The 25096-nt window shown below is 37.8% G+C and overlaps 10 protein-coding genes across 10 annotated transcripts; 8 read left to right on the forward strand and 2 right to left on the reverse strand.

The window, feature by feature from the left end:
• Positions 1 to 259: 259 nt before the first annotated feature.
• Positions 260 to 1004, forward strand: EV154DRAFT_479744 (endoplasmic reticulum-based factor for assembly of V-ATPase-domain-containing protein; the record flags this gene model as incomplete). Its single annotated transcript, XM_051598281.1, has 3 exons — positions 260 to 499; positions 559 to 801; positions 879 to 1004. 3 exons carry the CDS (start codon positions 260 to 262, stop codon positions 1002 to 1004), a joined length of 609 nt encoding a protein of 202 aa, XP_051459489.1.
• Positions 1005 to 1272: 268 nt separating this feature from the next.
• Positions 1273 to 1879, forward strand: EV154DRAFT_503175 (uncharacterized protein). Its single transcript, XM_051600885.1, has 2 exons — positions 1273 to 1706; positions 1783 to 1879. The coding sequence occupies exon 1, from the start codon at positions 1320 to 1322 to the stop codon at positions 1680 to 1682; it is 363 nt and encodes a 120-aa protein (XP_051459490.1). The 5' UTR covers positions 1273 to 1319; the 3' UTR covers positions 1683 to 1706; positions 1783 to 1879.
• A 1325-nt stretch (positions 1880 to 3204) lies between these two features.
• On the forward strand, positions 3205 to 5519 carry EV154DRAFT_542997 (chitin deacetylase; the record flags this gene model as incomplete). Its single annotated transcript, XM_051604544.1, has 3 exons — positions 3205 to 3224; positions 3751 to 4387; positions 4472 to 5519. The coding sequence occupies 3 exons, from the start codon at positions 3205 to 3207 to the stop codon at positions 5018 to 5020; spliced, it is 1206 nt and encodes a 401-aa protein (XP_051459491.1). The 3' UTR covers positions 5021 to 5519.
• Positions 5520 to 5642: 123 nt separating this feature from the next.
• EV154DRAFT_550257 (HAUS augmin-like complex subunit 6 N-terminus-domain-containing protein) lies at positions 5643 to 7122 on the forward strand (the record flags this gene model as incomplete). The annotated part of the gene is made up of 2 exons (XM_051604915.1): positions 5643 to 6084; positions 6162 to 7122. 2 exons carry the CDS (start codon positions 5643 to 5645, stop codon positions 6809 to 6811), a joined length of 1092 nt encoding a protein of 363 aa, XP_051459492.1. The 3' UTR covers positions 6812 to 7122.
• Positions 7123 to 12577: 5455 nt separating this feature from the next.
• On the forward strand, positions 12578 to 13412 carry EV154DRAFT_503189 (uncharacterized protein). The gene is made up of 3 exons (XM_051600886.1): positions 12578 to 12674; positions 12731 to 12874; positions 12941 to 13412. Exons 2-3 carry the CDS (start codon positions 12777 to 12779, stop codon positions 13149 to 13151), a joined length of 309 nt encoding a protein of 102 aa, XP_051459493.1. The 5' UTR covers positions 12578 to 12674; positions 12731 to 12776; the 3' UTR covers positions 13152 to 13412.
• Positions 13413 to 14402: 990 nt separating this feature from the next.
• On the forward strand, positions 14403 to 17049 carry EV154DRAFT_503191 (uncharacterized protein). The gene is made up of 6 exons (XM_051600887.1): positions 14403 to 14919; positions 14981 to 15064; positions 15128 to 15166; positions 15261 to 16637; positions 16764 to 16912; positions 16969 to 17049. Exons 1-6 carry the CDS (start codon positions 14446 to 14448, stop codon positions 17003 to 17005), a joined length of 2160 nt encoding a protein of 719 aa, XP_051459494.1. The 5' UTR covers positions 14403 to 14445; the 3' UTR covers positions 17006 to 17049.
• Positions 17050 to 17428: 379 nt separating this feature from the next.
• On the forward strand, positions 17429 to 18884 carry EV154DRAFT_561761 (pyridoxal phosphate-dependent transferase; the record flags this gene model as incomplete). Its single annotated transcript, XM_051605694.1, has 4 exons — positions 17429 to 17746; positions 17840 to 18128; positions 18203 to 18454; positions 18517 to 18884. 4 exons carry the CDS (start codon positions 17429 to 17431, stop codon positions 18882 to 18884), a joined length of 1227 nt encoding a protein of 408 aa, XP_051459495.1.
• Positions 18860 to 19728, reverse strand: EV154DRAFT_601198 (putative mitochondrial import inner membrane translocase subunit). The gene is made up of 3 exons (XM_051607217.1): positions 19549 to 19728; positions 19263 to 19468; positions 18860 to 19201 (listed from the first exon to the last, which is right to left on the reverse strand). The coding sequence occupies exons 1-3, from the start codon at positions 19676 to 19678 to the stop codon at positions 19046 to 19048; spliced, it is 492 nt and encodes a 163-aa protein (XP_051459496.1). The 5' UTR covers positions 19679 to 19728; the 3' UTR covers positions 18860 to 19045.
• A 286-nt stretch (positions 19729 to 20014) lies between these two features.
• EV154DRAFT_503200 (vacuolar protein sorting-associated) lies at positions 20015 to 21163 on the forward strand. The gene is made up of 5 exons (XM_051600888.1): positions 20015 to 20211; positions 20287 to 20414; positions 20470 to 20572; positions 20643 to 20765; positions 20834 to 21163. The coding sequence occupies exons 2-5, from the start codon at positions 20335 to 20337 to the stop codon at positions 21116 to 21118; spliced, it is 591 nt and encodes a 196-aa protein (XP_051459497.1). The 5' UTR covers positions 20015 to 20211; positions 20287 to 20334; the 3' UTR covers positions 21119 to 21163.
• Positions 21147 to 25082, reverse strand: EV154DRAFT_601200 (uncharacterized protein). The gene is made up of 9 exons (XM_051607218.1): positions 24966 to 25082; positions 24842 to 24917; positions 23988 to 24744; positions 23345 to 23918; positions 23185 to 23269; positions 23056 to 23130; positions 22221 to 22995; positions 21509 to 22166; positions 21147 to 21440 (listed from the first exon to the last, which is right to left on the reverse strand). The coding sequence occupies exons 1-9, from the start codon at positions 25012 to 25014 to the stop codon at positions 21178 to 21180; spliced, it is 3312 nt and encodes a 1103-aa protein (XP_051459498.1). The 5' UTR covers positions 25015 to 25082; the 3' UTR covers positions 21147 to 21177.
• Positions 25083 to 25096: the final 14 nt, after the last annotated feature.

The raw sequence follows: 25096 nt of genomic DNA on the forward strand, positions 1-25096 counted from the left end.
TACCGTTTCACCTTTCCAAGACAAGTCTATAGAATAACAAAGTTAATAAACGCAAGCAAGACCCAAAAGGAAAAAGTGTCATGTACCTTGGCCTAATAAAAGAGAGCCTGACAAAATGGAATCGGTAATTGACATTATTAAAAAATATTTTTTTTTTTTAAAAAAAGAAGGAGAGAGAGTTAAAAAAAAAGGGCGCGTTTTTTAAAAAAAAAAGACCCGTCTTTTTTCCCCCTTTCCCCCCCTCCACCCCCCTTTCAAAATGAAACTTACATTGACAAAGGACATGCAAGCTTCGGTAGAGTTGGCTTTGAAAGGAGCGAGTTTTTCTGAAAAGTACAAGGAAGAAGCCGAGATGATTGCAAGTGCCTGTCATGAAAAGGAAAGTGTGCCCATCACTGTGGAGTTGGTTCAGTATGTGTCAAAACAACTGAATCAGTCCTTTCATGAACTCTTGAAAGGAACCACTATTTATATCGAACCCAAAGAAATCAAACCCAAGGTACTTCTTTTTTTTTAAAAACTATCTTGGAAAAATAAATTCATCCAATCTTAATATAGAACCCTGAATTCGAAGCTTATATGGCCAAGTTACGCGCAGAACAACAGGAAAGAGATTACAAACGCATGGTTTCCTCCGTGATCACTTCTGAAGATCAAAAATTTAATTTGGGTATTAAACCCGATGAATTGAAAGAAGCCAAAAGTCATATCGCTACCATCTTTAATATCTTGTTTTCCATGATCGCTGTTTACACTGCTGTCTTTAAAGCTTCTAAAACAATCATGGACGACTTGGGTCTTGTAAGTTTTTTATTTTTTTTAAAACAAAATTCTTGTCTTCTCCACCCCATCTTAATCATACCTCCTTTCTTTTTTAGCAAGTCTTGATGGGTTTAGCAGGAGCCATCATGATTGGTACAGTCGAAGGTATCTTGTATGCTAAATATGCCTATGTTGCTACCTTGGAAAAGAAATCTAAAAGTAAACGCATCGCAACATTGTAAATCATACCCCCCAACACACACACCCATTTACATATGATCACCTTCAAATAACAAAAAAAAAAAGCTTTTCATTCCACACACACCCCCCAAATGACGTACCTTTTTTTTTTTTTTTTGACAACGTCTTCAGTGTGTAAAATTAGTTAATTTTTTTTTCGTCCCCTGACATCATTTACCAAATAGAGTAATCATGATATCATATGTTGGCCTTTTTTAATTTGCCGCCGAAAAAGATATATAAAAAGAGAGAGAGAGAGAGAGTCGATCTATCTTTTATTCTCTATTTTAATTTAAAAAAAAACTTAACACGAAACAATGGAAACCTTTAACTCTACTTTTCCTCCCAACAATGTCAACCCTCGTTTCCAGAACGACGACAACGTGCCTCGATCCACGGGAGCACATACCAACGGTACCTATGCAACGGGTGCTTCCAATGCCGGTGCGCATACGAGCACGTACCATACCGATCATGCGGGTACAGAGACCCACCCTACGCATGCCACAACGGGTGCTCATGCCCTTCAGAACGATCCTCCTCATTCAAAAATGGAAGGCATCAAGACCGCTTTACATGATATCAAGGAAAATGTCAAGGGAACCTTACAACGAGATCATCATCATGGTCAGGATTGTGCAAAGAGGCCTCAGGATGGCAAAACAAATCCCATGGAATAATCATTTTACTTCCTTTCTCTCTCTCTTGTACATATTTCGTAAATAAATAAATACCTTTTTTTCTCCTTTCTCACTTAAAAAAAAAAACTATCTCTCTCACCTGATTTATCATCCTCCCTTCTTAAAAAAAAAACTTGTATTCGGGTTGGTTTTTTTTCTTTGGTTAAACAACAGCTTGTTTCATGTTACTAAAATATAATGAAAAAAAAAGGTGTCTCGTGTTGGATTTTAAGGTCTTGTAAAATAAACTTTATACTCATTTTGGGAAAACGCTAAACTAATACAAAACTCCCAGCCCGTTACACACTCGATTTGTTAAAAAGGGGAGACGTTTTTTTCAGAATGTTTGATCTCATTTTCTTGGGTAATAGAATAAAGGAGATAGTAAGGATGTCTTTAGCATACCCATTCTTTAAAAGGATTGTATTTATTTGGAGCGAGCATTTCATAACCAGTGACAGATGATTGCTTAATTTCCGTTTCCGGCAAACAAGGCTGGCAATGATTTTTTTCTCACTTTTCTTAGGGACAGCCAAAGTGCACGTAGACGCAACGTAAGATCTGTGATTTGGATGTTCTGTAGACCTGGGAACAAGGATACACAATCAAAAAATACTGTAAAACTTACTAATAAATGTATATTAAACGATTTATACTTATTGTGACAATTATATCATCACTCTTTTGCCTTTGAGCTCGTTTGATCTTAATCTTACGCAGAAATATTAAAGGTAAAGTCCAAACGAGAAGCTGAAAGTAAGCTGTAAAACACATATACTGGTTTAGATTATGTTGGTTGTGATAATTGTGTATATATTTTAAGTTGTTAAGTTATATTAACCTCTTGATGTCTATTAAAGTATCATAATCCCAATATTACGACTACGCGGACCCTGGCTGTCCCTAAGAAACCGCCGTTTTTTTCCAAATACGTGTCTATTTAACACAGCATGGATGGTCCATGTGTGGATCAAATAGAGTCTGACATTGTGTACATTGATACAAAACGAATCCAGACTTTAGATTAGCTTCGTTTTAGGATGGGGTTTTTTTTACCAAAGACTTTGTCATGCATTTTGGTAGAGTCTATCTAATTATGTGTTTTTTTGAAAAAAAAAATAAACATGTGCATATAGATTGATTTTTATCCATGAAATCTTTGTAATCTAAATAAAAAAGAGCATGAAATGTCCGAGAATTTTTTTTTTTTAATTATTCAAATGTCATCATTTTGATGTCTAGATCCAGTAACAGTCTGGGATGAAGCCATCCTAAGGAAGGTTTAAAATCACACTGACTTTCTTTTTTTCTGTTCGTGCGTCATGATACACCTCCTATTTCATTTTTTTGTTCGTTTGATGCTGTTTTATCTTGTGAATCAACGGGCCTTACTCAACAACATTCGACTGCGAAAGAAGCAAATGCTGGTAAAGAACCCAAAATACTTCAATTCCCATGTTGGTTTTAGAATGTATATCACTATCAACGTCTACCATTTTGTTTTCCAACATTTTTCTTTTAGATGCAGGATTGTGTGGCTATGTTAGACTATTAAAAAAAAAGAATGACAGCATTTGAATAGCATCGATAGAAATGATTCGATCATTTGTCCGTGACCCTTAATTATAATGGCTGTATTATAGATTTTTCTGTAAAAAAAAAGACAAGGAGGGTCTACGATGGTATCAATGCAGATATATCCTCACGTATTGAAATTTCTTAGAAGCTTTTTTTTTCCCGCAATATCTATAAAGAAAACGTGATGAACTTTTTTTCTATTTTACTGCAAAAAGAAAAAAAGAATCTACAATAAAAAAAAAATGTCGGCTCAAGACAAAGACACTAAAATTAAGCCAAGTAACGCAATAACGCATGCTCTTCTTTGTTAAAAACCGGCAATAGTCATTTTTTTTTCGATGAAAGGGAGGACGAGGAGCCGATTGCATTCTTTTTTTTTTGGTATAAATACAAGTGACAAAAATAAACGAATTTTATATTATTCTTTTTTATACATATATATCTATCATACTTCATCTATTCCAAAGAAAATGAAACTTTTACTCATCAGTACACTTTGTTTAACAACAAGTTATTTCGTATCTGCAGCACCAAGAACTTTATCAGACACAACCAACGATTTCCATAGACGAAGTAGTAGCCCAACAAGCAATATTGTCTCTAGATCAGATAAATACAATCAACTCTCTCCTCAAAACTCCCCCTTTTTCCCAGATTTACAGATCCCAGAAGACGTGATAACTAGCTATGCCGGTGTAGATCGTCATGCCACACTCACTCTGTCTCGTAAACCCCTCGACTTAAGCAAATACCCAGAACCTTGGTCTAAGCCAGATATCTATCATCCTGAAGTGCAAGCAGCTATCCAAGCCATTGACTGGGACCTGGTACCAGATGCATCCATTCGTCCTGTCAATGCATTAGGCGACATTGACTTTGATTCCTATGATGAGAATGAAGACACCGATTGTTGGTGGTCTGCCTCCAACTGCAAGACTCCCAAAGTAAACTATTTACCTCCCGATATTTATACATGTCCACGGAAAGGCGATTGGGGTCTCACCTTTGATGATGGTCCCTTTAATTTACGCGACAGTGATGAAGAGGACGCTGACGATGAAAATCCTTATGCAGAACCTATTCTTTATGACTTTTTGAAAAAGAATCATGTTAAAAGTAACCTTTTTGTAAGTACCATATTTCAATTATGGATTGGTTTTATATATGTAAATATTTTATTTACTAAAAGACAAAACATAAAATTTTTTTAGTACATTGGTTCCAATGTGGTCACCTATCCTGCTGCTGCTAAACGAGCATTAAACGATGGCCACTATATTTGTGTCCATACCTGGTCTCATCCACCCATGACAACCCAAACCAACGAAGAAGCTGTGGCAGAACTCTACTGGACACTTCGTGCCATCAAGGAAGCCACGGGTGTCACACCCAAATGTTGGAGACCCCCACAAGGTGATGTCGATGATCGTATTCGAGCCATTGCTTGGCAAATGGGTATGCGTACAGTGCTTTGGGATAAGGATACACAAGATTGGGCTCTTCCTGCTCCCGGTGGTGGGGATTTACCACCCTCAGAGGTCAACCTAAAGTTTTCCCAATGGATAGACGAGGAGAAATATGAACAAACGTCCCACGGTACAATTGTACTTCAACATGAATTAAATAGTGCTACTGTTCGTATGGCTCAGAAATGGCTTCCTCAGATCAAGAAGGTCTTTCATGTTGTTCCTGCATTGGCTTGTAATGGTATCACTCAGCCCTATTGGGAGTCTGATTTTGAATACCCCTCTCTTTATTAAATGCTATTTTATACTATTTAAATAAAAATATAAAAGGATACCTTTTTTTTTAGAGACATCATTTCTTTTTTTTAGAATTGTGGCGAGTGAGGATGACTACTATGTGTTCTTTTGTGTGCTCATAAAAGACCTTCTTTGTTTCTATATTCACTCTGGTATAATGCCTTCTTTCAACAATGCCCGTTACGTTGGGTAGTCATAACACCAACAGAGTATAAAAATTTTGTGAGACAATAGGACTTGCGTACTTGACATGAACAAAATGTTGTCTCAAACAATGACTATGGTCATTACCAGAAAGAAACTGGAATCGAGAGCAAAGAAAAAAAAAAAAACTGCAGATCAGGGTTGATTTCTTCCACGACTTAAATGACCAAGTAATGGAATTCAGCATTGATGTACTATGGTGATAACGGTAACGCGTTATAAAATTCACCTTTCAGGAGTGATGATTGACGCGCCCACTCCAAAAAAAAAAAAAAAAAAAAAAAAAAAAAAACCAATTTATCAATTTTATCACCGTGAGAACCAACTTTATGTAATTTGCGCAGCATATAAAAAAGCGACTTTTTTTTTTTTTATTCTTCTTTCCTTTTTTCATTCCAACAACTTAAAGAAGCTCATGTCGCCAAGAAGAAAAGAACCTTCCGCTGCTTCAGTGTTTGTCAAAAACCTTAAAGCGCTCCAATTTAATACAGAGCGTTACAACAACAACAACAACAACAGACACAAACGCTTTATTCTCGATGAACGAACATTCACTGCTCGTGACGGTACAGTTCGATCCTTTGAAATCATTAGCTATTTTTTATTTCAATTACTCGACTCAACTAAAGCTAATTCGACTTTTAAAGGTGTCTACCCTGTCACCACCAAGCGTCAGTCCTTGGAATACCGTTGCCTGGCTTTTAACTGGTTGAGGGAGATACAATCTGGCTCCCCACTGATGAATACTCCTTTACGCAAAAGTCATTTAACCGACTGTCGCGGTGAGCCTATCAACAAAATATTGGCCGCACTTACCACTATCGTTGTTAACAAGCAACCACCAAATCTCAAAAAAGGTATGTCTCTCCGCCCCATATACACACATTTCTTGCTATCTCTTCATTTTAAAACTCACATTTTTTTTCATCTGTAGAGACAAACACTCCTCCACCACCACCACACAAACCTCAACAACCAACAAAGCCTGAAGTTTCTTCAGCTAAAAAAACCAACACAGCCAAACCAGGTAAGCGATCTTTGGATCAACGCCCCGGATCTACCGAAGACCCCACAGCAAAAAAGACAAAAGTGGCCGTGGTTACAGATGTAAAAGAGGCAACAAGCACCTCCAACAAACACCCATCTCTAAAATCCACCACCAAGTTGCTATTTACAAGGGATGATTCAAACTACCGATCATACGAAGAACGCTTGGCCTTAAAGTATGAAGCATACGATTCAGCACGGGCTTGGGTCATGTCTATTGCAAAATACACAGACTACTTTGTAGCATCTGCAGCGCACTGTCACCACCCCGCAGCGCCATCCACAACACACACAGCAAAGTCCAAAGAACGCCCACCTGTATATACCAGAAGACCATTGAAAGTCCTTGATTTCCCTGACAGACCCATCCCAGCCCCATCACCCTTTATACCCAGTCACGTACCACCGATCCCCGAATCCCTATTGGCTTCATCTCCATCATCAACTTCTGAACACGTATCTAACAAGACCACAGAGTTAGAATATTATAGATTTGACGCTTTCATACGTGATATGAAAGCAAAAAGCAAAAAATAAAAAAGGCCCGACCTTTTATACCCCCCCCCCTCCCTCACCACCGCCACCACAATTTGAAGAAAAAAAAGTTCACGCCATACTTTTTACTGTTTGAGAGTCTATTCCTGACAACTGCTTGAGTTTATTGTTTCTATTTGAAGTTTTCTAATAGTGTAAGAGATATCGTGTTTTTTATAAACCCACGCCATGTGTTCCTTTTTGCTTTTTTTTTAAAAAATCATGCGACGGGGACGTGATTTAAGGCTAATTATACGCGCACCATACTTTTTGCTTGAAAAAAAAATCTCGCGCACCATACTTTTCTGTGCCGGTCAAATAATAAATTCCGGGTCGGACCAAAAATAATTTTTGCACATAGCATATTTTTTTTAGCGCACACCATGTTTTTTTCGCTGGCGGGACCATACTTTTTTCGTTGGCGCACCATACTTTTTCTCGCGCATAATGGATGCAAATATGATGTTGAAGAGTTTAAACAATTCCATCACTGTTCCTACTGTGCTTTTGAATTAAATATAATGTTTATTTGCCTAAGTTTTTTATTTTATTTTTTTATAATTTTAAGGATAAATGTGATAAAAATAAGTATAATAATAATAAGTGATAGGTAAAAGAAAAAAAAAAGATTTAGTTATTTTGATAATATTCAGATACGTCGTTAACACAGATGTCCCGGTGCGCATTGAATATTTTTTGATGAGAAAAATTGACGGTTGGCCATTTTTTTGGGATAATGGCTTTCTTGGTTTTGGAGTCAATCATATAGAAATGTCTGTTAATAAAAAAAAAGAATAATAAGTTCATTCATTTTCTCCAAATCTAAACCAAGGAATGGCACAAAAGTTATTGCATCCTTTGTATAAATGACGTTTCTGTCATCATCCCTCCACAGATTATCGTATTTGTCTTTTTTTGGCGTTGTTGCATACAAGATTACGGGTCATTTAAACGTATCAGCAACTATTTGTGGGCAGCCATAGCAATCAAACCAAATATGCAAATTGTCAAGGCATGGCGCTTTTGTTGACAAAAGTTTTTGTTGTTATGTATGCTTCGTTTAGTCCGTAGCTGTCATAAATGGAGTTAGCATACATTGAAAAAGTATGCTAACATCATTTTTTTGACCCAGATCCAGGCTTCTTCGTGTCCAAAAACAGCAGCACTAACAGCGCGAAATCCACAATTACCATCGGGAATGGGATTAACAAATCCAAGAACATCGTCGGCATACTGACTATCTAGCATCTTAAATAGATTGCTATTGTCAGAGTCGCGTGTTACCATTTCAGATGGTTTGTATCTAAAAAAATACATATATTAATACCGTGAAATATTAAGCATTAAGGGTATACATTTACTTTGATCTGAGCTTATTGATGGCTGTTGTCGATGGCTTACGAAGACTTGGTTTATTTTTTTTGGCTTTTGTTGTTTTCTACTTTTTTTTGTTCTTGCTTGATTTTTTTCGTATTTTTTTGCTCGCTAGATATTTTTTCGTCTTCGTGCTCCACACCAAGCTTGTTTCTTTTGGTGCCTTTAGGACGAGCCTTCTGGATTTCGACAATTTTTGGTGCGAGAGTGTTTTATAAACGATCGTTTGAGTACTTAATGATCAAAGCATCCATGTCCTTTATAAGATCAACGGATTCTTGTTGGCTCCCCAAAAACCTTGCACAAAGACATCAATTTTTCCAGTCTTAATTGGATTTCTGTTGTATTGATGTCCAACACTTCCGGAGAACATTTAGCCAATTCGGCAGAAACTTCGGCCACGGTAGCAACTATGAGGTACATTATTATTAGTTTATGTAGTTTTAAGGAGGATAATAAAATTTGTAAAACATTGAATTTTTACCGCTGCCCTCAAAATATGAGATTCTCCATCTTTGGTGAATCACGTTTAATGGAATTTTTTCCTTCAATAAACGAGACAAATGTGTCTGCATGGAAGCCTAAAATTTCTTCTAAGATTACAGAGGCAGCTCCCACCAGATGAGACATGGCTTACGTGGTCAGGGTTTTCCTCAGAAGCTTTCATTTCCATCAACTCATTCTTGATGTTTTCGAAACCAAAGCTAGAAACATTCAATTTTATCAAGGAAAGTTTATCCATGATATCATGTTCTAAAAAAACTGGTCGTTGAGAGACGGATTCTTTAATTGACTGTAAGTTGCGGTTGTCTTCCTAAAAAACAGATTTTTTTTTAGAATTGTAAACAAAATATAAACTGTGGTTTAGCTACTATGTACTCTTTTTTTAATCCACAGATCAATTTTTTCTGTAACAACAGCCATGCTACCAGACGAAGTGTTGTTACTTCTTTTGATGTTTGCATGTGTAGACTCGACTCTATTTGATGTTCGATTACCCATATGCATAAAATTGTTGTCATAATATCCAGCCCAATATTGCTTTTTGAGCATCATGCTATATGTTCGAGTTAATAAACGAAGTACGTACTTTAATTTAGACAAATATGTTACAAGAAAAATAAATGCTTACTAGTGAAAGTATTTGATTAATGTCTGGGTACCACCTTGAATACACATACCTTTGGTGGACACAAAAGTCTCGTATTCATCTTTGGCATTTAAGAATTCGGCTTTTGTTGCACATGTCAAAGCCATTTTCTTTACGATGGTCATGAATGACTTAAATTCCATTTCCAGAACGTTTCCTATGTTATCATGCTTAGATGTAAATTGATAGGGACACCTTTACTTCTTTCTATTATTTCTACATACTGTCCTGTCTCTTCTCCTTTGACAGATTTTTTTTAAATCTCAAAATAAAATTTCTCTGTACATGGATCCAGCATAAAATTTGTTTGCTATCAGGGAATGCAGACTTGATTGCTCCTAATAAGGCTTCGTCATTATCAGTTACAAAGCACTTTGGTAAGTCCTCCGTGCTTCCACCAACGGGCCACATAATCTCGCGAAAGCATTTCCAAGCCCATCGGTATCGATCACCTGTTTCACGATCCATCCAGCATGCTGCAATAGGGACTGTTGTCAATTGCTTGGGCTTTTCTTTGGAACGCAAAGTACCAGCTACAACGAAATTTAACAAGACCATTTTGTGGGAGTTGGTCTTGTATGCTGCATCGATCACAATACACCCCGAAAGCTTTCTGGCCTCGTCAATGCCATGTTGGTGTATAAAACACACACAACAAATTCTTTCGTCGTTATCCGTCATGTAACGAACCTGATGACCACTGGACTCGAGGTTTTTAATAAAGTTCCACGTGTTAGTGTGGTTATCCCGACAAAATTGTTGTTGGATATTAGTCGAATCCGTTACAATTAAGTTATTGACACCTCTTGTCTCAAGAATCTATTTAACAGCGTGTTAGTGTTTTTAAAAGGCATGAAAAGGGGGCATATAAAGACATTATAAAGATTATAGGCAAAATAATAACTTTTATTATGATTACAGCTCTACTAACGATTAATTTCTCCATATCAACTTTCAACCTTACCTTTAACGTTTCACTTGGCAGCTTCCTTGTCCAAAAATGGTTTTCCAACTGGAAATTCGGCTTCGAAAGCAGCCTTCCCCTCGATGACACGTTCATTCGGCTGGACAGTCTCAGCAAATGAAGGAACAGCTCGTGTAGCTTTGACGCTGATATCCTCCTCTTCCGGGTCAGTAAGACATTCCCAGTCATACTCATCTGTCAGTTTCTCTCCAGTATTGGTTTGTTCATCAATTTGTTTATCGAAGATCTCCTCGAAACTATCTTTAACTTCTTCAGCGGGGTTAATTACAGACAAAAGGCTGTTGATTAACAATTGGTTTTCACTCAAAGATTGGTGTCAATCGTTTGGATTCATTTTAAAATAAAAGTTTAAAAGAAAAAGAATAAAGCAAAAAAAAAAAGTATGGTCCACCAGCCAAAAAGTATGGTACACCAGCGAAAAAAACATGGTGTGTGCTAGAAAAAAATTCTATGTGCAAAAATTATTTTTGGTCCGACCCGGAATTTATTATTTGACCGGCACAGAAAAGTATGGTGCGCGTATAATTTGAAGCGCGTTTTAAATCAGGCTAATTATACGCGCACCATACTTTTTGCTTGAAAAAAAAAAATCTCGCCAGCCAATATAAATCTGAGCGAAAAAAATATGTTGTTCTTCTTTATCTTCAATATTATATTTCTCAATGCTATTAAAACACGTAAGAGGAATACATTTATATAAACTACTCGATACTAATTTGGGTTTCCTATAGGGCATCAATCACGGCCTGACACTGACTCGTCATACTTTCCACTAAACGCGGGGGGAAAGCGAAATGTCCATTTGCTTCTCAAGTCATTCGCGTTTTTTTTACATGGGATCTTCTTTCAGCGATCCGACGTTTTAAGGCCCACCAGTTCTTGTAATAATATACCCACGATTACCTTTGTACTCTATTTAACATTCAACTTTGCCAATATTTGTTTAGGCTAAATGGTGTCCAGCTAAGTGTGTTTGGCGCTGCAAGTTTTTTTTTTTTTTTTTTACCAGGTTTGATATAACTTTGAGTATATGGTACAGTGTAATTGTTGAGTTGAAAGATGGTGCACTCTATCCTTCTTCCTTACAATTGTTACGGTATCCTCTAGATGCTCAATTGGGTTATGGTCTGGAATCTGGACAGGCCAGTACTTAAATCAGTACCTGAACGTACCACCCATCCCACAATCCTTAATAGCTTCATCTGTTTCAACACCAACAACAGATAAAACAACCAATAAGCCAGAGGAACTGGAATGGTATCGGTTTGACGCCTTCATACGCGATATGAAGGCAAAAAACAAGAAATAAAATAGGCCGAGCCTTTTATACCCCCCCCTCCCTCACCACCACCCAAACCTCAACAACCCACAAAGCCTGAAGTTTCTTCAGCTAACAAAACCAACACAGCCAAACCAGGTAAGCGATCTTTGGATCAACGCCCCAATTCTACCGAAGACCCCACAACCAAAAAGACAAAAGTGGCCGTGGTTACAGATGTAAAAAAGGCAACAAGCACCTCCAACAAACACCCATCTCTAAAATCCACCACTAAGTTGCCATTTACAAGGGATGATTCAGGCTACCGATCATACGAAGAACACTCGGCCTTAAAGTATGCAGCATACAAATCAGCACGGGCTTGGGTCAAGTCTATTGCAAAATACACAGACTACTTTGTAGCATCCGCAGCACACTCCACAGACTACCCCGCAGCGCCATCTACAACACATACAGCAAAGTCTTCCGGAAAGGCTACAACACCATCCACAGAACGCCCACCGGTATATACCAGAAAACCATTGAGAGTCCTTGATTTTCCTAACAGACCCATCCCAGCCCCATCACCCTTTATACCCAGTCACGTATCACCCATTCCAGAATCTCTCTTAGCTTCATCTTTGTCATCAGCAACAAATGAACGCACAAAAGATAAGCCTGAAGATCTGGAATGGTATCAGTTTGACGCCTTCATACGAGCTATGAAGGCCCAAAAAAGAAATAAAATAGGCCGCGCCTTTATATCCCCCCTCCCTCACCACCACCACCACCACCACCACCTTAAAAAAAAAAAAGTTCACGCCATACTTTTTAATGTTTGAGAGTCTATTCCTGACAACTGCTTGAGTTTATTGTTTTTATTTGAGGTTTTCTAATAGTGTATGAGATATCGTGTTTCTATATAAACCCACGCCATGTGTTCCTTTTTTGCTTTTTCTTTAAAAATCATGCGACGGGGACGTGATTTAAAACGCGCTTTAAATTATACAGTCCCACCCAATATAAGTCTGAGAAAAAACAAATATATGTTGTTCTTCTTAGTTTTCAATATTATATTTCTCAATGGTTATTAAAACACGTAAGAGACTTACATCTATATAAACCACTCGATACTAATTTGGGTTTTCTATAAAGCATCAATCACGGCCTGGCACTGACTCGTCATACTTTCCACTAAACGATGGGGCAAAGCGAAATGTCTCTTCTCAAATCATTCGCGTTTTTTTTTATATTGGATCTTCTTTCAGCGATCCGACGTTTTAAGGCCCACCAGCTCTTGTAATAACATACTCACGATTACCTTTGTACTCTATTTAACATTCAACTTTGCCAATATTTGTTTAGGTTGAATGGTGTCCAGCTAAATGTGTTTGGCGCTGCAAGTTTTCTTTTTACCAGGTTTGATATAACTTTGAGTATATGGTACAGTGTGATTGTTGGGTTGAAAGATGATGCACTCTATCCTTCTTCCTCACAATTGTTGCTGTATCCTCTAGATACTCAATTGGGTTATGGTCTGGAATCTGTACAGGCCAGTACTCAAATCAGTACCTGAACGTACATCCAAAAAGCCTGTAGAGTTGGAGTATTACAGATTTGATGCCATCACCAACCACTGAAAATACATCCCAGAAGCCAGAAGAACTGGAGTACTATCGATTCGATGCCTTCATACGAGATATGAAGGCAAAAAACAAGAAATAAAATAGGCCGAGCCTTTTATACCCCCCCCCTCCCTCACCACCACCCTAAAAATAAAAGTTCAGATCACTCTTCTCACTGATGGAGAGTCTCCACAGTGTTCTGTTCCTAACAAGTGTTTAAGGCTGTTACTTTATATGAGGTTTTTTTAATAGTCAGAGTCACCGTGTTTTTTAAACCACGCCATTTGTTCTTTTACTTTAAAATCATGCGACGGGACATGTTTGACAACTTTAGGGTTATCCATTAGGAATTTCCTCCTGATAACAGAAATCATGAGCCCGCTCAGTCAACCCCCAATATTTTCTTTTCCTGCAAATAAATCTCTTGATGGTAAATTTGACTTTTCCTGCCAGGTATTTTCAGTCACTATTAGTCCCGAAAGCAGGCGGGTGCTGCTATGAACACTTGTTTTCGTACTTGAATGGTAGCTTCTTTTGATGGACGTAATTATCCAAAAATAAAATATATAAAAATCACACCCGGTAGATATAGTCTATTGAAGCAGTATGGTTATCAAAGAAAGTATTTGATGGAGCATGAAATGGGCCATGACATAATTTTTAGCGTTTTTTGAATCATCTTCGTATCATTGCTAAGCAACCTCAATGCGACATTTTTGCGATCCCCAAATGTGACTAAAATAGAATAGGTAAGCCAAGAGAGATGTTGGTTAGTAAGGGGTGACATATGACATGTTATTCATTAATGCTTGGCTAGATTATTGGTACAATTCGTCAGCTTAACTACTAACAAACATGCCACTCATTCTTTCTTGGGCTATATATAAAAACCTCGTGGCATTGAAATTAAATGGAAGAGCAAAAGGCTTTTAGGTCTGGGTGATGCCTAAAGTTTGGGGATACAAGTCGGGTTTATTTCATCAAGTGACTCAATTCGGGTTGCTTACCTGAATTTGACAGCCATAGGATGATGGCGCATTCATAGATTTAATCAAGTATTGACATAATAAACGTCGTGTACCTTTTCCCGAATTGGCTAACAGGCTGCCCTAATGCTGATGTAGCACTAAAATTTAATTATTTTAAGCTTTTTTTTTTTTCTCTCCTCCCCTTTATTTTTGTAAATAAAAAAAAAAAACCTTTTTTTTTTATTTTCCTTTCCCTTTTATTTCTTTTAATAAAACAATGACAGATAAACCTTCGGTCGGAAGAACTCCGTCGACCACCAAAAGAAAGTCCCTCTTATCTGAGCTGGGTATTAAGTCAGGCGATGCGCCCGCCCCTACGCCACGCACAAGAACTACCCCTCCGTTGAATCGACGACCCAGTACGACAGGTGTTAAACCTGCTTCACCTTCCGTTTCAAAGTCTCGTTCAGTCAACAACAACACGACCACAGCTCCCCGAAAGGCAGCACCAGCACCCGTCAAAGTCGATCGTTCAGCAAAGATCTCATCTGCTCCTTCACCTACCTCGCCTGCTCCCAACCGAAGATCCATCGTCCCTTCAAGTCAGCGATCCGCCACCATTTCGCCATTAGCTCGAAGAGCATCTGTCAACTCGGGAGGATCGCCCAACGGCTCGACTGTCATTCATAAACGACTCTCATCACCTGCTGGTTTGGACTCCTTGCAGGAAGTGCAAACAATGAAAGAACAGGTAAAAAAAACTATTTTTTTAATCTGTCAGTGTGCTCTTTATCACTTACATTGGCCGATAGATTGTTCAGCAAGAGTTATTGTTGGTTGAAAAGGAACAGCAAATTCAAAAATTGAAACAGATTGAACGCACTTTAATGTCAGAGGTACACAAAAATTTAAATTCAACCCTTATAAAACCATTTAAATGAATCCCCGTTACATTGTAGAATGAATTAAAGACCAAAGCATTGGACGAATTAAAAGGGGTAAGTTGGATAAAAAATACTTGTTTTGTTACATAGTCAGCACATGGGGCGTAAAAAAAAAAGAAGGCCAAACACTGATCTATTAATGATGTAGTCTGAAGCGATAAAGCAGGAAATGGAAAAATCACTCTCGGAAACCGAATCCAAGCACAAGCAAGAGATGGAGAAATCTCTTTCGGAAACGGAATCGAGATACAAGCGACAGATCGAGCAGTCGCTGTCCGACACCGAATCAAAACACAAGCAAAACTTGGAAGAGTTGGAAGCCAAGCATAAAGGAGAACTGGAGAAATTCTCACAAATGCAGGATATTAAACTCCAGTCATTGTCCACAGATTATGAACAACAAATAAGCAAGCTTAGATCAACCTATGAAAATCAGCACACCACCGATCTGGAAAAGCTCGAAAAAGAAAAGAATAATTATATGCAGCAATTGATCAGTGAGCAAACCATGCATGAAAACTATAAAAAAGAACAGGATCTGATCGTCGCTGACCTCAAGTCGCAACTCGCCATCATGGAAGAGTCCGCTTCCTCTAGTCACACACGTAAAATCCAAAACGAATTGGCAGCTTCCTCTGCAGCTCTCGAAGAGTTTAAAAGACAGTCGCAGCAAACCACAGAGAATCTCGAACGAAGATACCGTGATGAAATCAGACAATTGCAACACGGCAGTGATGATACCGCACGGGCTTGGTTGGAAAAAACAAAGTCCGATCAACAGAAGCTGGATGAGTTACACAAGGAACTATTAAGAACAGAGACGGAGCACAAGGCCATTCTGGAAAAGTTGGTGGACACACACACTGAACAGATAGACAGACTAACCGAAAGCTGCGAGACCAAGGAGACAGAAATTGAAGAACAGTCAAGTCAAATCGAGGACTTGATGTTCCAAGTTGAGACATTACAAAACTCATTAGAAGCAGCTACCGTCCGATTAGAGCATACAGCAAAGTCAACACCTACAACCTCTAGTAATCGTGACGACATCAACTCTCTGGATGTGCCTCATGAGCCCATAAAGAACATTCATCAAGAGTGTTTAAATCGCGTCGATCTAAAGCAAAAGGAATTGCAGGATTTCAAAGCTAAAATGAAGGAGTTAAAGGAAGTGCATGAAGCACAACTCAACCGTTTAGGGCAAGAAAAAGCAACTGCGGTGGGTGAATTACGCAAAATCATCACAGGCCTTGAGCAAAGATTAGCCGCCACCCCACCTTCCTCACCGACAAAATCCTCCATGAATGAGGATAGATTAATAAGCATAGCGGAACAGCACCGCAAAGAAATCACCACCATGCATGAACAATACCAAGCTGTGGTGGATTGCAAGGACCGTGAATTAGAGGACTATGCTTACAGAGTGAAAGCCATCGTAGCTTCCAAACAGAAAGAAGTGGAGAAGTTACAGGTGGAAACAATCTCAACCATTGACAAATATGAAAAAGATATTGAAGGATATGAGGTAAGAGATCGTTGAATGTTTTACCCGTGTTTTGTTTTGTGATATGAAGTAGTTAACTGGAGGAATATTTCAGTATTATACTTTAATGATTTAATATGAGATCCTCATCCCACTTCATTTTATTAGCAAAAGATCATTGAATATGAAAAACAGTCTGTAAAATTACAAGATAGGGTCACTCATTGGGAGACCCTGACGAATAATAATGAGGCACTTATTCAAGACATGAAGAAAGGTTGTGCTGCTCATCGCGATGAAAATAATCAGCTTATTCGGTAAGTACATTTTATACAGAAAAAGATGTACAATTTAGCTAAAACGCGTATAATAGACTCGTAAACCAGCTGCAATCAGAGTTACACATTTAATAAATTATCTATTTCCCCCCGCGCATGACTTTTATATTATTATTCCTCGCTGAGGGTGTATTTCCATGCCCGGTATTCGGGTCATACTTGTGCTCATGTGTCGTTTTTTCATTGACAAAAATCCTCCCCTCAACGTTTTTGTTTGTAAAAGTGCTATGATGACAAAATTCATTTGCACAAATACGTCTTGTTAAATATGTTGAACGCCCAAACATAAAAACGAATGCATAAATTAAGCAGGGATTCCCGTCTCCCCCAGCATAGATCGCTTATATATAATCTCTCTAAACGATGGAACTTTTTCTTTTTACTAAAGCTTTTCGGCTGTAGGCCTTCATTACACAAAAAAAAAAAAAGATGATATTCCATTTGAAATCCGCTATCTGCATTTCCTTTTTTTACCTTGTTTGTGTAAAATCAGAAATGGCTCCAGAATTAGGAAGAAACATTCGGTCTCAGTTTCTATTTGATCCAAAGTATACTTCGCTAAACCATGGCTCATACGGCTCCATTCCCAAGGCACTTGTTCCTGTCATGCAAGACCTACGTCTGAAATCAGAAGTCAATCCCGATCGCTGGCTAAGACGTGAAATGTTTCCTGAATTACAGAAAAATAAGGAAACTTTGGCAGAGCTCGTTCATGTCGATCCCCAAGAGCTCGTATTTGTATTTAATGCCATGACAGGTATCAACACTGTAGCTCGAAGTCTACCTTTAGCTGCTGGAGACAAAGTTATCTACGTAAGTACTACTAAACCCTCCCGTGGGAAAGAAAGAAAAAAAACACACCGTCCTAGTATGAATTCTCATTTCATTTCCGGTTTTTTTGTAAAGTTTAATACAGCATATAATTCGGTGGAAAGCACCATCAAATTTGTCAAAAACTCAGAGAACGTGAAATTGATAAAGATTGACTTGGCCTATCCTATGAGTGACGGTGAAGTACTGGATAAAATCAAGGACACCATTGAAAAGGAGAATAGCAAAAACGATGGAGAAATCAAGCTTTGCTTTATGGATGCCATTAGTTCCGTACCAGCCGTTCGTTTCCCTTTTGAATCTGCCATTAAATTAGTCCGTGAGCACAATATATTGAGTTTAGTGGATGGTGCCCATGCATTAGGTACATATAAAAAAAATTCCAGCAAAACTTATGGGGGCGGGTAAATTGTGTGTACTAAATTAACATGCTTACAGGACAAATACCATTGAACTTGCATGAAACCGATCCCGATTTTTTCATCACCAATTGTCATAAATGGCTTTTTGCTCCTCGAGGATGTGCCATCCTTTACGTTCCCTTCAGAAATCAGCGCTTGATCCATCCTGCTATCATTAATTCTGCCTATGCAGATCATAGTGATGTCTCTGACAAAACAAGTACCTTTCAGGACGAGTTTGTGTGGCCTGGAACTTCTGATTTTACGAATTTTATGTGTGTCAATGCTGGTAAATTTCATAAAAAAAAAAACCTAAAAGGAATACTACTCGAGACTGACGATGTTGTATAGCAATGGATTATCGAAAATCATTGGGAGGTGAAGATGTCATTATGAAATATACCCATGATTTAGCCGTCGAAGGCGGTGAGGCTGCTGCCAAAGTACTAGGTACCGAAGTCATGGAGAATCCCGAAAGATCCTTGACCGTCTCTATGGTGAACGTCAGAATCCCATTAACCAATCCAACTATTTCTGATGATGCTGTCGTTCAAGTATTTATCGATAAGATGTTGTATGATCATGATTGTATGGCGCCTGTTTATAAGCACAACGGACATTGGTATACACGTCTTAGCGCTCAAGTCTACAATGATGTCTCCGATTTCGAGTTGGTAGCCAAAGCTCTTTTGGCTGTCTGCAAAGAGTTGGAATCTTGATTGAAGATTATTATACACTTGGACACCCTTCCCCCCCTTTTTTTTTCCTTTTAATAAAAAAAAAAAAAAAAAAAAAAAAGAAAGAGTTTCCATCTGATTTTTTTATTATTATTTCTATGGTTGGAATTTATATACTTTACACTTTCTTTTTTGTTTATAGTCTAATCACGGTGCATATACCAATCAATGGCCAGTGAAAAGGCAGCAAAACCACCAGCACCGAGTAACATTGCTTGAGGGCCAGCCTTAGCAGCTAAAAGACCACCTGTGAAGGCACCAGCTACTACACTGTTATATAAATCATTCTTTGCACGGTACTAGCAACTCTCGAGTTAATCTTCCATCGTTTTATCTTTTTTTTTTGTCCATCAAACTTACCGATTCAATACAGCACTCAGATCCTGCATAGATCATGCCAACTTTACCGAAATTCTTTGCCATGGAGAGGGATCGAGTTCCCATATCCTTGAAGGCGTGCTTAATTTGTTGTTTTGTTGTTTGCTTTACAAGCTCTTCATGCATGACGGGGCCTGCATACTCGAATGATGACATGAATAAACCGAATGCTGCACCCATACCAAAACCTAAAGCACATTATTAAAAAAGGGGGGCATGTTTAATATAAAGTCGTACTGTGTAAGGTGCCATTTTTTTTCTCTTTTACCTGCTACGCCTGACATGGCAGTCTTTGCAACACAGGATTCCATAACACCTTGCATCATTTTAATAGTTTGTTGCTCTTGGAGACTCATGCCATTGTTCTGGCCTCTCATTCCACCGAGAGGGCTATTCATGGTATATAAAGTATAGTGTAATAAAAAAAAGGTTAAAAAAATTAAAATTTACACTCGTAGGGGCAATCTCAATACAGGGGAGTTTCTTTTTTTTTTTTTCTCCAATCAGTGGCTGTGAGCCAATGAAAAGAACGCATAGTGCCGTTTCAGGTGTTTAAATGATTGTGATCATTTTATAGCTTAAAGAAACAGATAAACCTCTCATAATAGTCTTGATCTAATGCTACGCAAGGATCAAGGCTACTTTAATTTTTTGCATCATACTCAGAATGAACCTTTTTTTAAAGAAAAATAAAAGCTATCTGCATGACCTTTTTTATGTGTGAAGCGTGCTAAATTACAACCCAGCTCGTCCTGTTCCTCTCTCTCTTTCTCAATTGCTATTTCTATCCTTTTAAGTATGGAATCTCCAACCAATTCACAAGTGCCTCAGTATGCACCCAACTACTTTACCAAAACTCAGGGTAACTATCCTGATTCTTTACGCTTTGTATGTCCCCTAACCTACCTTCATAGGATTAAATCAGGATGAAGTATTTTTCAACTACAAAAAAAAAAAAAAAAAAAAAAAAAAAAAGCGTCAAAGAGATTTAACACTCAATGTATAGGAAGTAAAGCTATTTACAAACAACAAGGAGAGAGACAAATACGATAACATGGCTGATTTATATTCGATTATTGTTTTAATGGAACATTTGGAAAAAGCCTTTATTCGTGATTCTATCACAGCAGACGAGTAGGTTTGGGATGGCATGCATAACACTTGTACTTACTTGTTGAAATCTTTTCAGATACACACCTCAATGTGCTAACCTCATTGCAAAATACAAAACCACCATGAATTTTTTGTCTGATGCCATCACCGATTTGGAAACATTTATGGATGACTACAAGGTAAGAAATTGGAGAAAGGTGGGGTTTTTTTTATTTCCCCCGGGAGGGGGGGACTCATAAAAGTGTATAGCTCTCTTGTCCTGCAGCTGTAAATCGATTCAAAATTGGTGTGCCTGCCACATACGAACATGCTATTGGTGATAATAAGAATGACGTTGGAAAATCCGCAAAGTACATTGCCGAGAGTGTCTTGGTTAGTTTTTTCTTTTAGTTATTTTTTTTGGCGTGTTACACATTTTAATAACTTTTCTTTGTGGGTAGCATTTTATTACATTGATGGATACACTGCGATTAAACAGATACGCAGTGGACGAACTACACCCGATCCTTGCAGATTTGATTCAGTCACTGAACAACGTACCTGGATTAACAGCCGATTTTGAAGGAAAGCAAAAAGTGCGTCAATGGTTAATCACCTTACATTCGATGAAAGCAAGTGATGAAATCACTGACGAACAAGCACGTCAAATGCTTTTTGAAATGGATCAATCTCATTCTGAATTTCATCGTTTGCTAAGTGGAGATCATAAAGATACCTCTTCTTAAATAAAAAATAATTTTCATCAATAAATTACCATGTAAATGTCAAAACTTTTTATTCATAGTTAAAAGTAGGCCATTGATAATTGCTCCCGAGTGAAAATACATTTGTCGTGATTTTCATATTCACCTCCATCCCCAATCATACGTACTGAAAATCGCAAAGAGGAGTTGTGATTGATCGATTGGATTTCTAAACGAATCGGCGAAACAAAAATTCTTGCATCACATAGAACCGCAAGGGACGCTACGTTGTCATAGCTATAGTCGTCCAGATAGACACGATCTTTGAGTGTCATTTCACCTAAGCCTCTCAATCTAACCAGTTCTACAACAACAACAAAATCTATTAGTTTCATCACTTTTTTTTTCCAATAAGTAACTCTTTGACCAAACCTAGCACTAAGTTTCTTTTATCGCCGTATTTATACTCTGAGCTTTTTTTAAAAATTAGATCCAAATCTATGTCTAGCCCAGTGTTCGGAATACATTGTCCTTTTTGGAGTACAATCATAGTCATGTTGGAATCCTCTCCATGAGCACCCTTCGTGTCCACATCGCAGAGCTGAGGATCATAGGAAAGGCGATCTTTTTCGGTAAAACTACTAACGTACATGCCGTATGTTTCTCTTGCAGTAAGATATAGACTTCCAATCGTAAAACTGTCGTACATAAACGGCTTCTTGGCTTTGATGGGTTGCAATAATTGAAATATATCTTTCTGTATAATAAATCCTGACGCGTCTTTTCCCTTCATTGCAATACTTTCATTGTAAGCTTCTTGTAGTAATCGCCGATAGATAGTATGCATAATGGGATTGCGCTCAAGATTGAATATGTCGCCCATTATAAATACAAAATTGACTTCATATTTGCCAAACAAATTGATATTCGTAAGTGAGGCAGCAATTTTCGTAGTCATTTTTTGGAGGACGGATTTGACTCCCATCTCTATAATGTTACGAGCTGTTACATGAATACTGCATCCACATTCTTCTCCTAGCATTATCTTTGTTTTATCGTCCATGCTTGAGATTTTAAAGTTAGAGGAGAGCTAAACAAAAAAAATATTAGGTCATTTTCATTAAAAGGATGCTTTTACACCTACAGTTTTAATTATATGCTGCTTCAATACCATTAAAACATTTGCGTAGTTTTTAGGCGAAAAAGTTTTATGTGATCCAGCCTTGTTATGTATAGAGCAGTATTCAATTTGATTACCGGATTCAATACACTTCCACACATGTCTGCTTAAAGCGTCGTTTACGTCTTCAATTTGAATTATCTCATCTTGAATAACAACCGCAGCTGCGCTTTCCTTGGGAGATGAAATCTTTACAACTTGATGCAAGGAAATCTGTATATAATCTGTACTTAGCTGAGCTAACACATAATGCGACTTTAGAGCGAGATTTAAACCAACTTGTTCTTGGATTGCAGGCAAAAGCCCTTCGCCCTGAGTAATGATGACAGCCTTTATGTTTTTTTCGTCTTCCCGAAGCATACCGCTTCCCACCAGGAGCTTTTGAAGAGTTTTTCTAGAGCCAATAATTTCATCGAGTACCCGCTTTTCAACGGATAAAGTGGTACCAACATTATGCTTCGTCCATCCGTTTCCAAAACATTGGGTCGCTTGTTCCGTCACAGTTTTGTCGAGATAAGCAAAGTACATCATCAAGAAAAGCTGTCTATACTTATTTTGCTGTAAAACAACGAACTTTTGTGGTTTCGATTGCTCTTTGGACTTCTTTGAAAAAAAATCGGCTAATTGGGGAAGACATGTCTTGATCCGTAAACAGATTACTTTTACAGACTTGTTACTGAAAAGATCAAGCTTGTCGTCTAGAAACTCTTTAAAGTTTTTGTCCATAAATAACTTCAACCTAAATCAAGTTTACATTTTAGTTTCTAGCACACCTAGTTTTTGTATATGGAAGTTTTACCTGTCCGTAATCCGGAGAAGTGCTTTTAGGTACATGTTAGGCTGGATAAAAAAAGAATTTATAGCATGCATATCGCTATTTTATTTTTTTAGCACTCTCTCTCCATTTATGCAACAGTATCGTGCTTACCACTCGCTATAATCACTGCATTTCTCAACACATTCGTTGGTGCCAGTAGCTGAGTACGCGTATTTAACAGAGTTTTCGGATACAGCTATTTGTATGGCAATTGCGTAACATGATCAGTCAGAGATAGTCAAATTATTTACCATTCATTGATGAGAGTTACCTATATTGATAATATAATTCGGTTTAGAATGATCAAACATAGAAATGGATGGTCCACTGAGACACCCTATTCTGTTTGCTGAAATAACGGATGGAGGTATATTCTTTGTGGACAGTTGGATTGTATCTTTAATCAAAATCCTGTTTCCTTTTAAAATAGTAGTCCAAAATAATTTAAAGCTGGGGTGTAAACCCTTTCCAAAAGTTGTTAGACATCGATTCTCAGATGTAGCAGCATTGAGAAATCTCTTCAGCCAGTTGAATACCATCCATGCAACATAGGAGCTGTATTTGAAATCAAAACGTTTGATCAAACGTTCATCGATATTTAGTAAGGTTATTATTCCTGTACGTGTTTTTGCACCGTGGGTTGCAACTAGCTCTTTGATCTGATTCAAAAACGTTGTTTCTAGCAGGTGAAATAAGTCTTGATGTATATCTTTCATAGTGATGGATTGGATACGGGTGTTTTCATCGGCATTCAGTTCACATTGTTTAGGATTGATATGCAGTTGTTTAAAAGGCTGGTATTCATGTATATCGTCACTCTCATATCCATTTCTGGACGAAGTAAGCTAATGGGTAGTTGTTTAAAAAAAACAAGTTAGTTATTTACTTTGATGGTCAAACAACAATTATAAAACCTCTTGTTTCTTATATTGCTTAGTCAATAGAGTGACTATTTTTCTGGTTTTTGGATCTTTCAAATTGAATCCTCGGGTTTCTAAGCATAATTCTAAACCACTTTGTATGTTAGTGTCGAGAGGGACAGTAAAGAGCGCAAAATTTAACGAGTTTGCGACAAAACTATCGTCGATTGCTTCAGTTGAAGGGTAATGCGCCGAAAATAAATCCAAGTTTACCGCGAGACTATCGTCATTAAATTTGAGTCCGTACATAATATACTGTTTTCCATTTTTGATTTCTGTGTTCATCCTCTCATTTTCTTTGTCAGCTTTGGACTGCATATACCGAAAATTCGTTTCGAGTTGGGTGAAAAACAATAATCTTTGCTTGTGATCGTTTTCGGTGAGTATTTTGTTTTGGATGAATACTGGACGAAGAAGCTCTTCTCTTATTTCATCGTCCCAGCTGGTGGGCAGGAACAACGCAAAATGCGGAAGCAGACAAGAAGATGTATTTGCTCCGCCCATCTTGTGTAACTGGTAATAGTTTACTTGCTTCTGTACAAAATAGCCTATAGCACCGATCACAATATCATCATGCATATCGTATTGGTAAAAGGAATTTTCCTTCCTCTTTAAATATATATCATAGAGTTTTGTAAAGACATTTTTCTGATAATAGATATCTTTGGATTCTTTTCTCAATTTAGCATCATCATCCTTGAACCAAAACTCACCAGTAGAAACATTATACAAAATTGAAGCTTCCAACGACCTGTTGGTTTTTTAAAAATTGAATCAACAAGGGATTCTGTGTGTGTGTGGTGGTTTTTTCATCGCTGTAAAGCGTTTGTCTTTGTGTGTGCACTTACTGCATAAAGTATCCTGTGCTTTCTTCCTTGTAGTCGCTATAAAAGCAATCGACATAAACTCGTTCCTGATCGAAACCTGTTTTTGGTAAGTATCGGTTGGGTTGGTTTTATTACTCGCGCTTACCAAATGTGATGCAATAACTATGCTGTGAGTAGTCATAGTAGTCTCCCATATTTTTTTTTTGGTTTCTTGTTGGAAAAAAGGCTGAATATGCTCAAGAAAAGAGAAAAAAAAACTTCTTTCCGTCTGACAGA

This window comes from Mucor mucedo (genome assembly GCF_025094135.1).
Source record: "Mucor mucedo strain NRRL 3635 chromosome Unknown EV154scaffold_28, whole genome shotgun sequence".
NCBI classification, from domain to species: Eukaryota; Fungi; Mucoromycota; class Mucoromycetes; order Mucorales; family Mucoraceae; genus Mucor; species Mucor mucedo.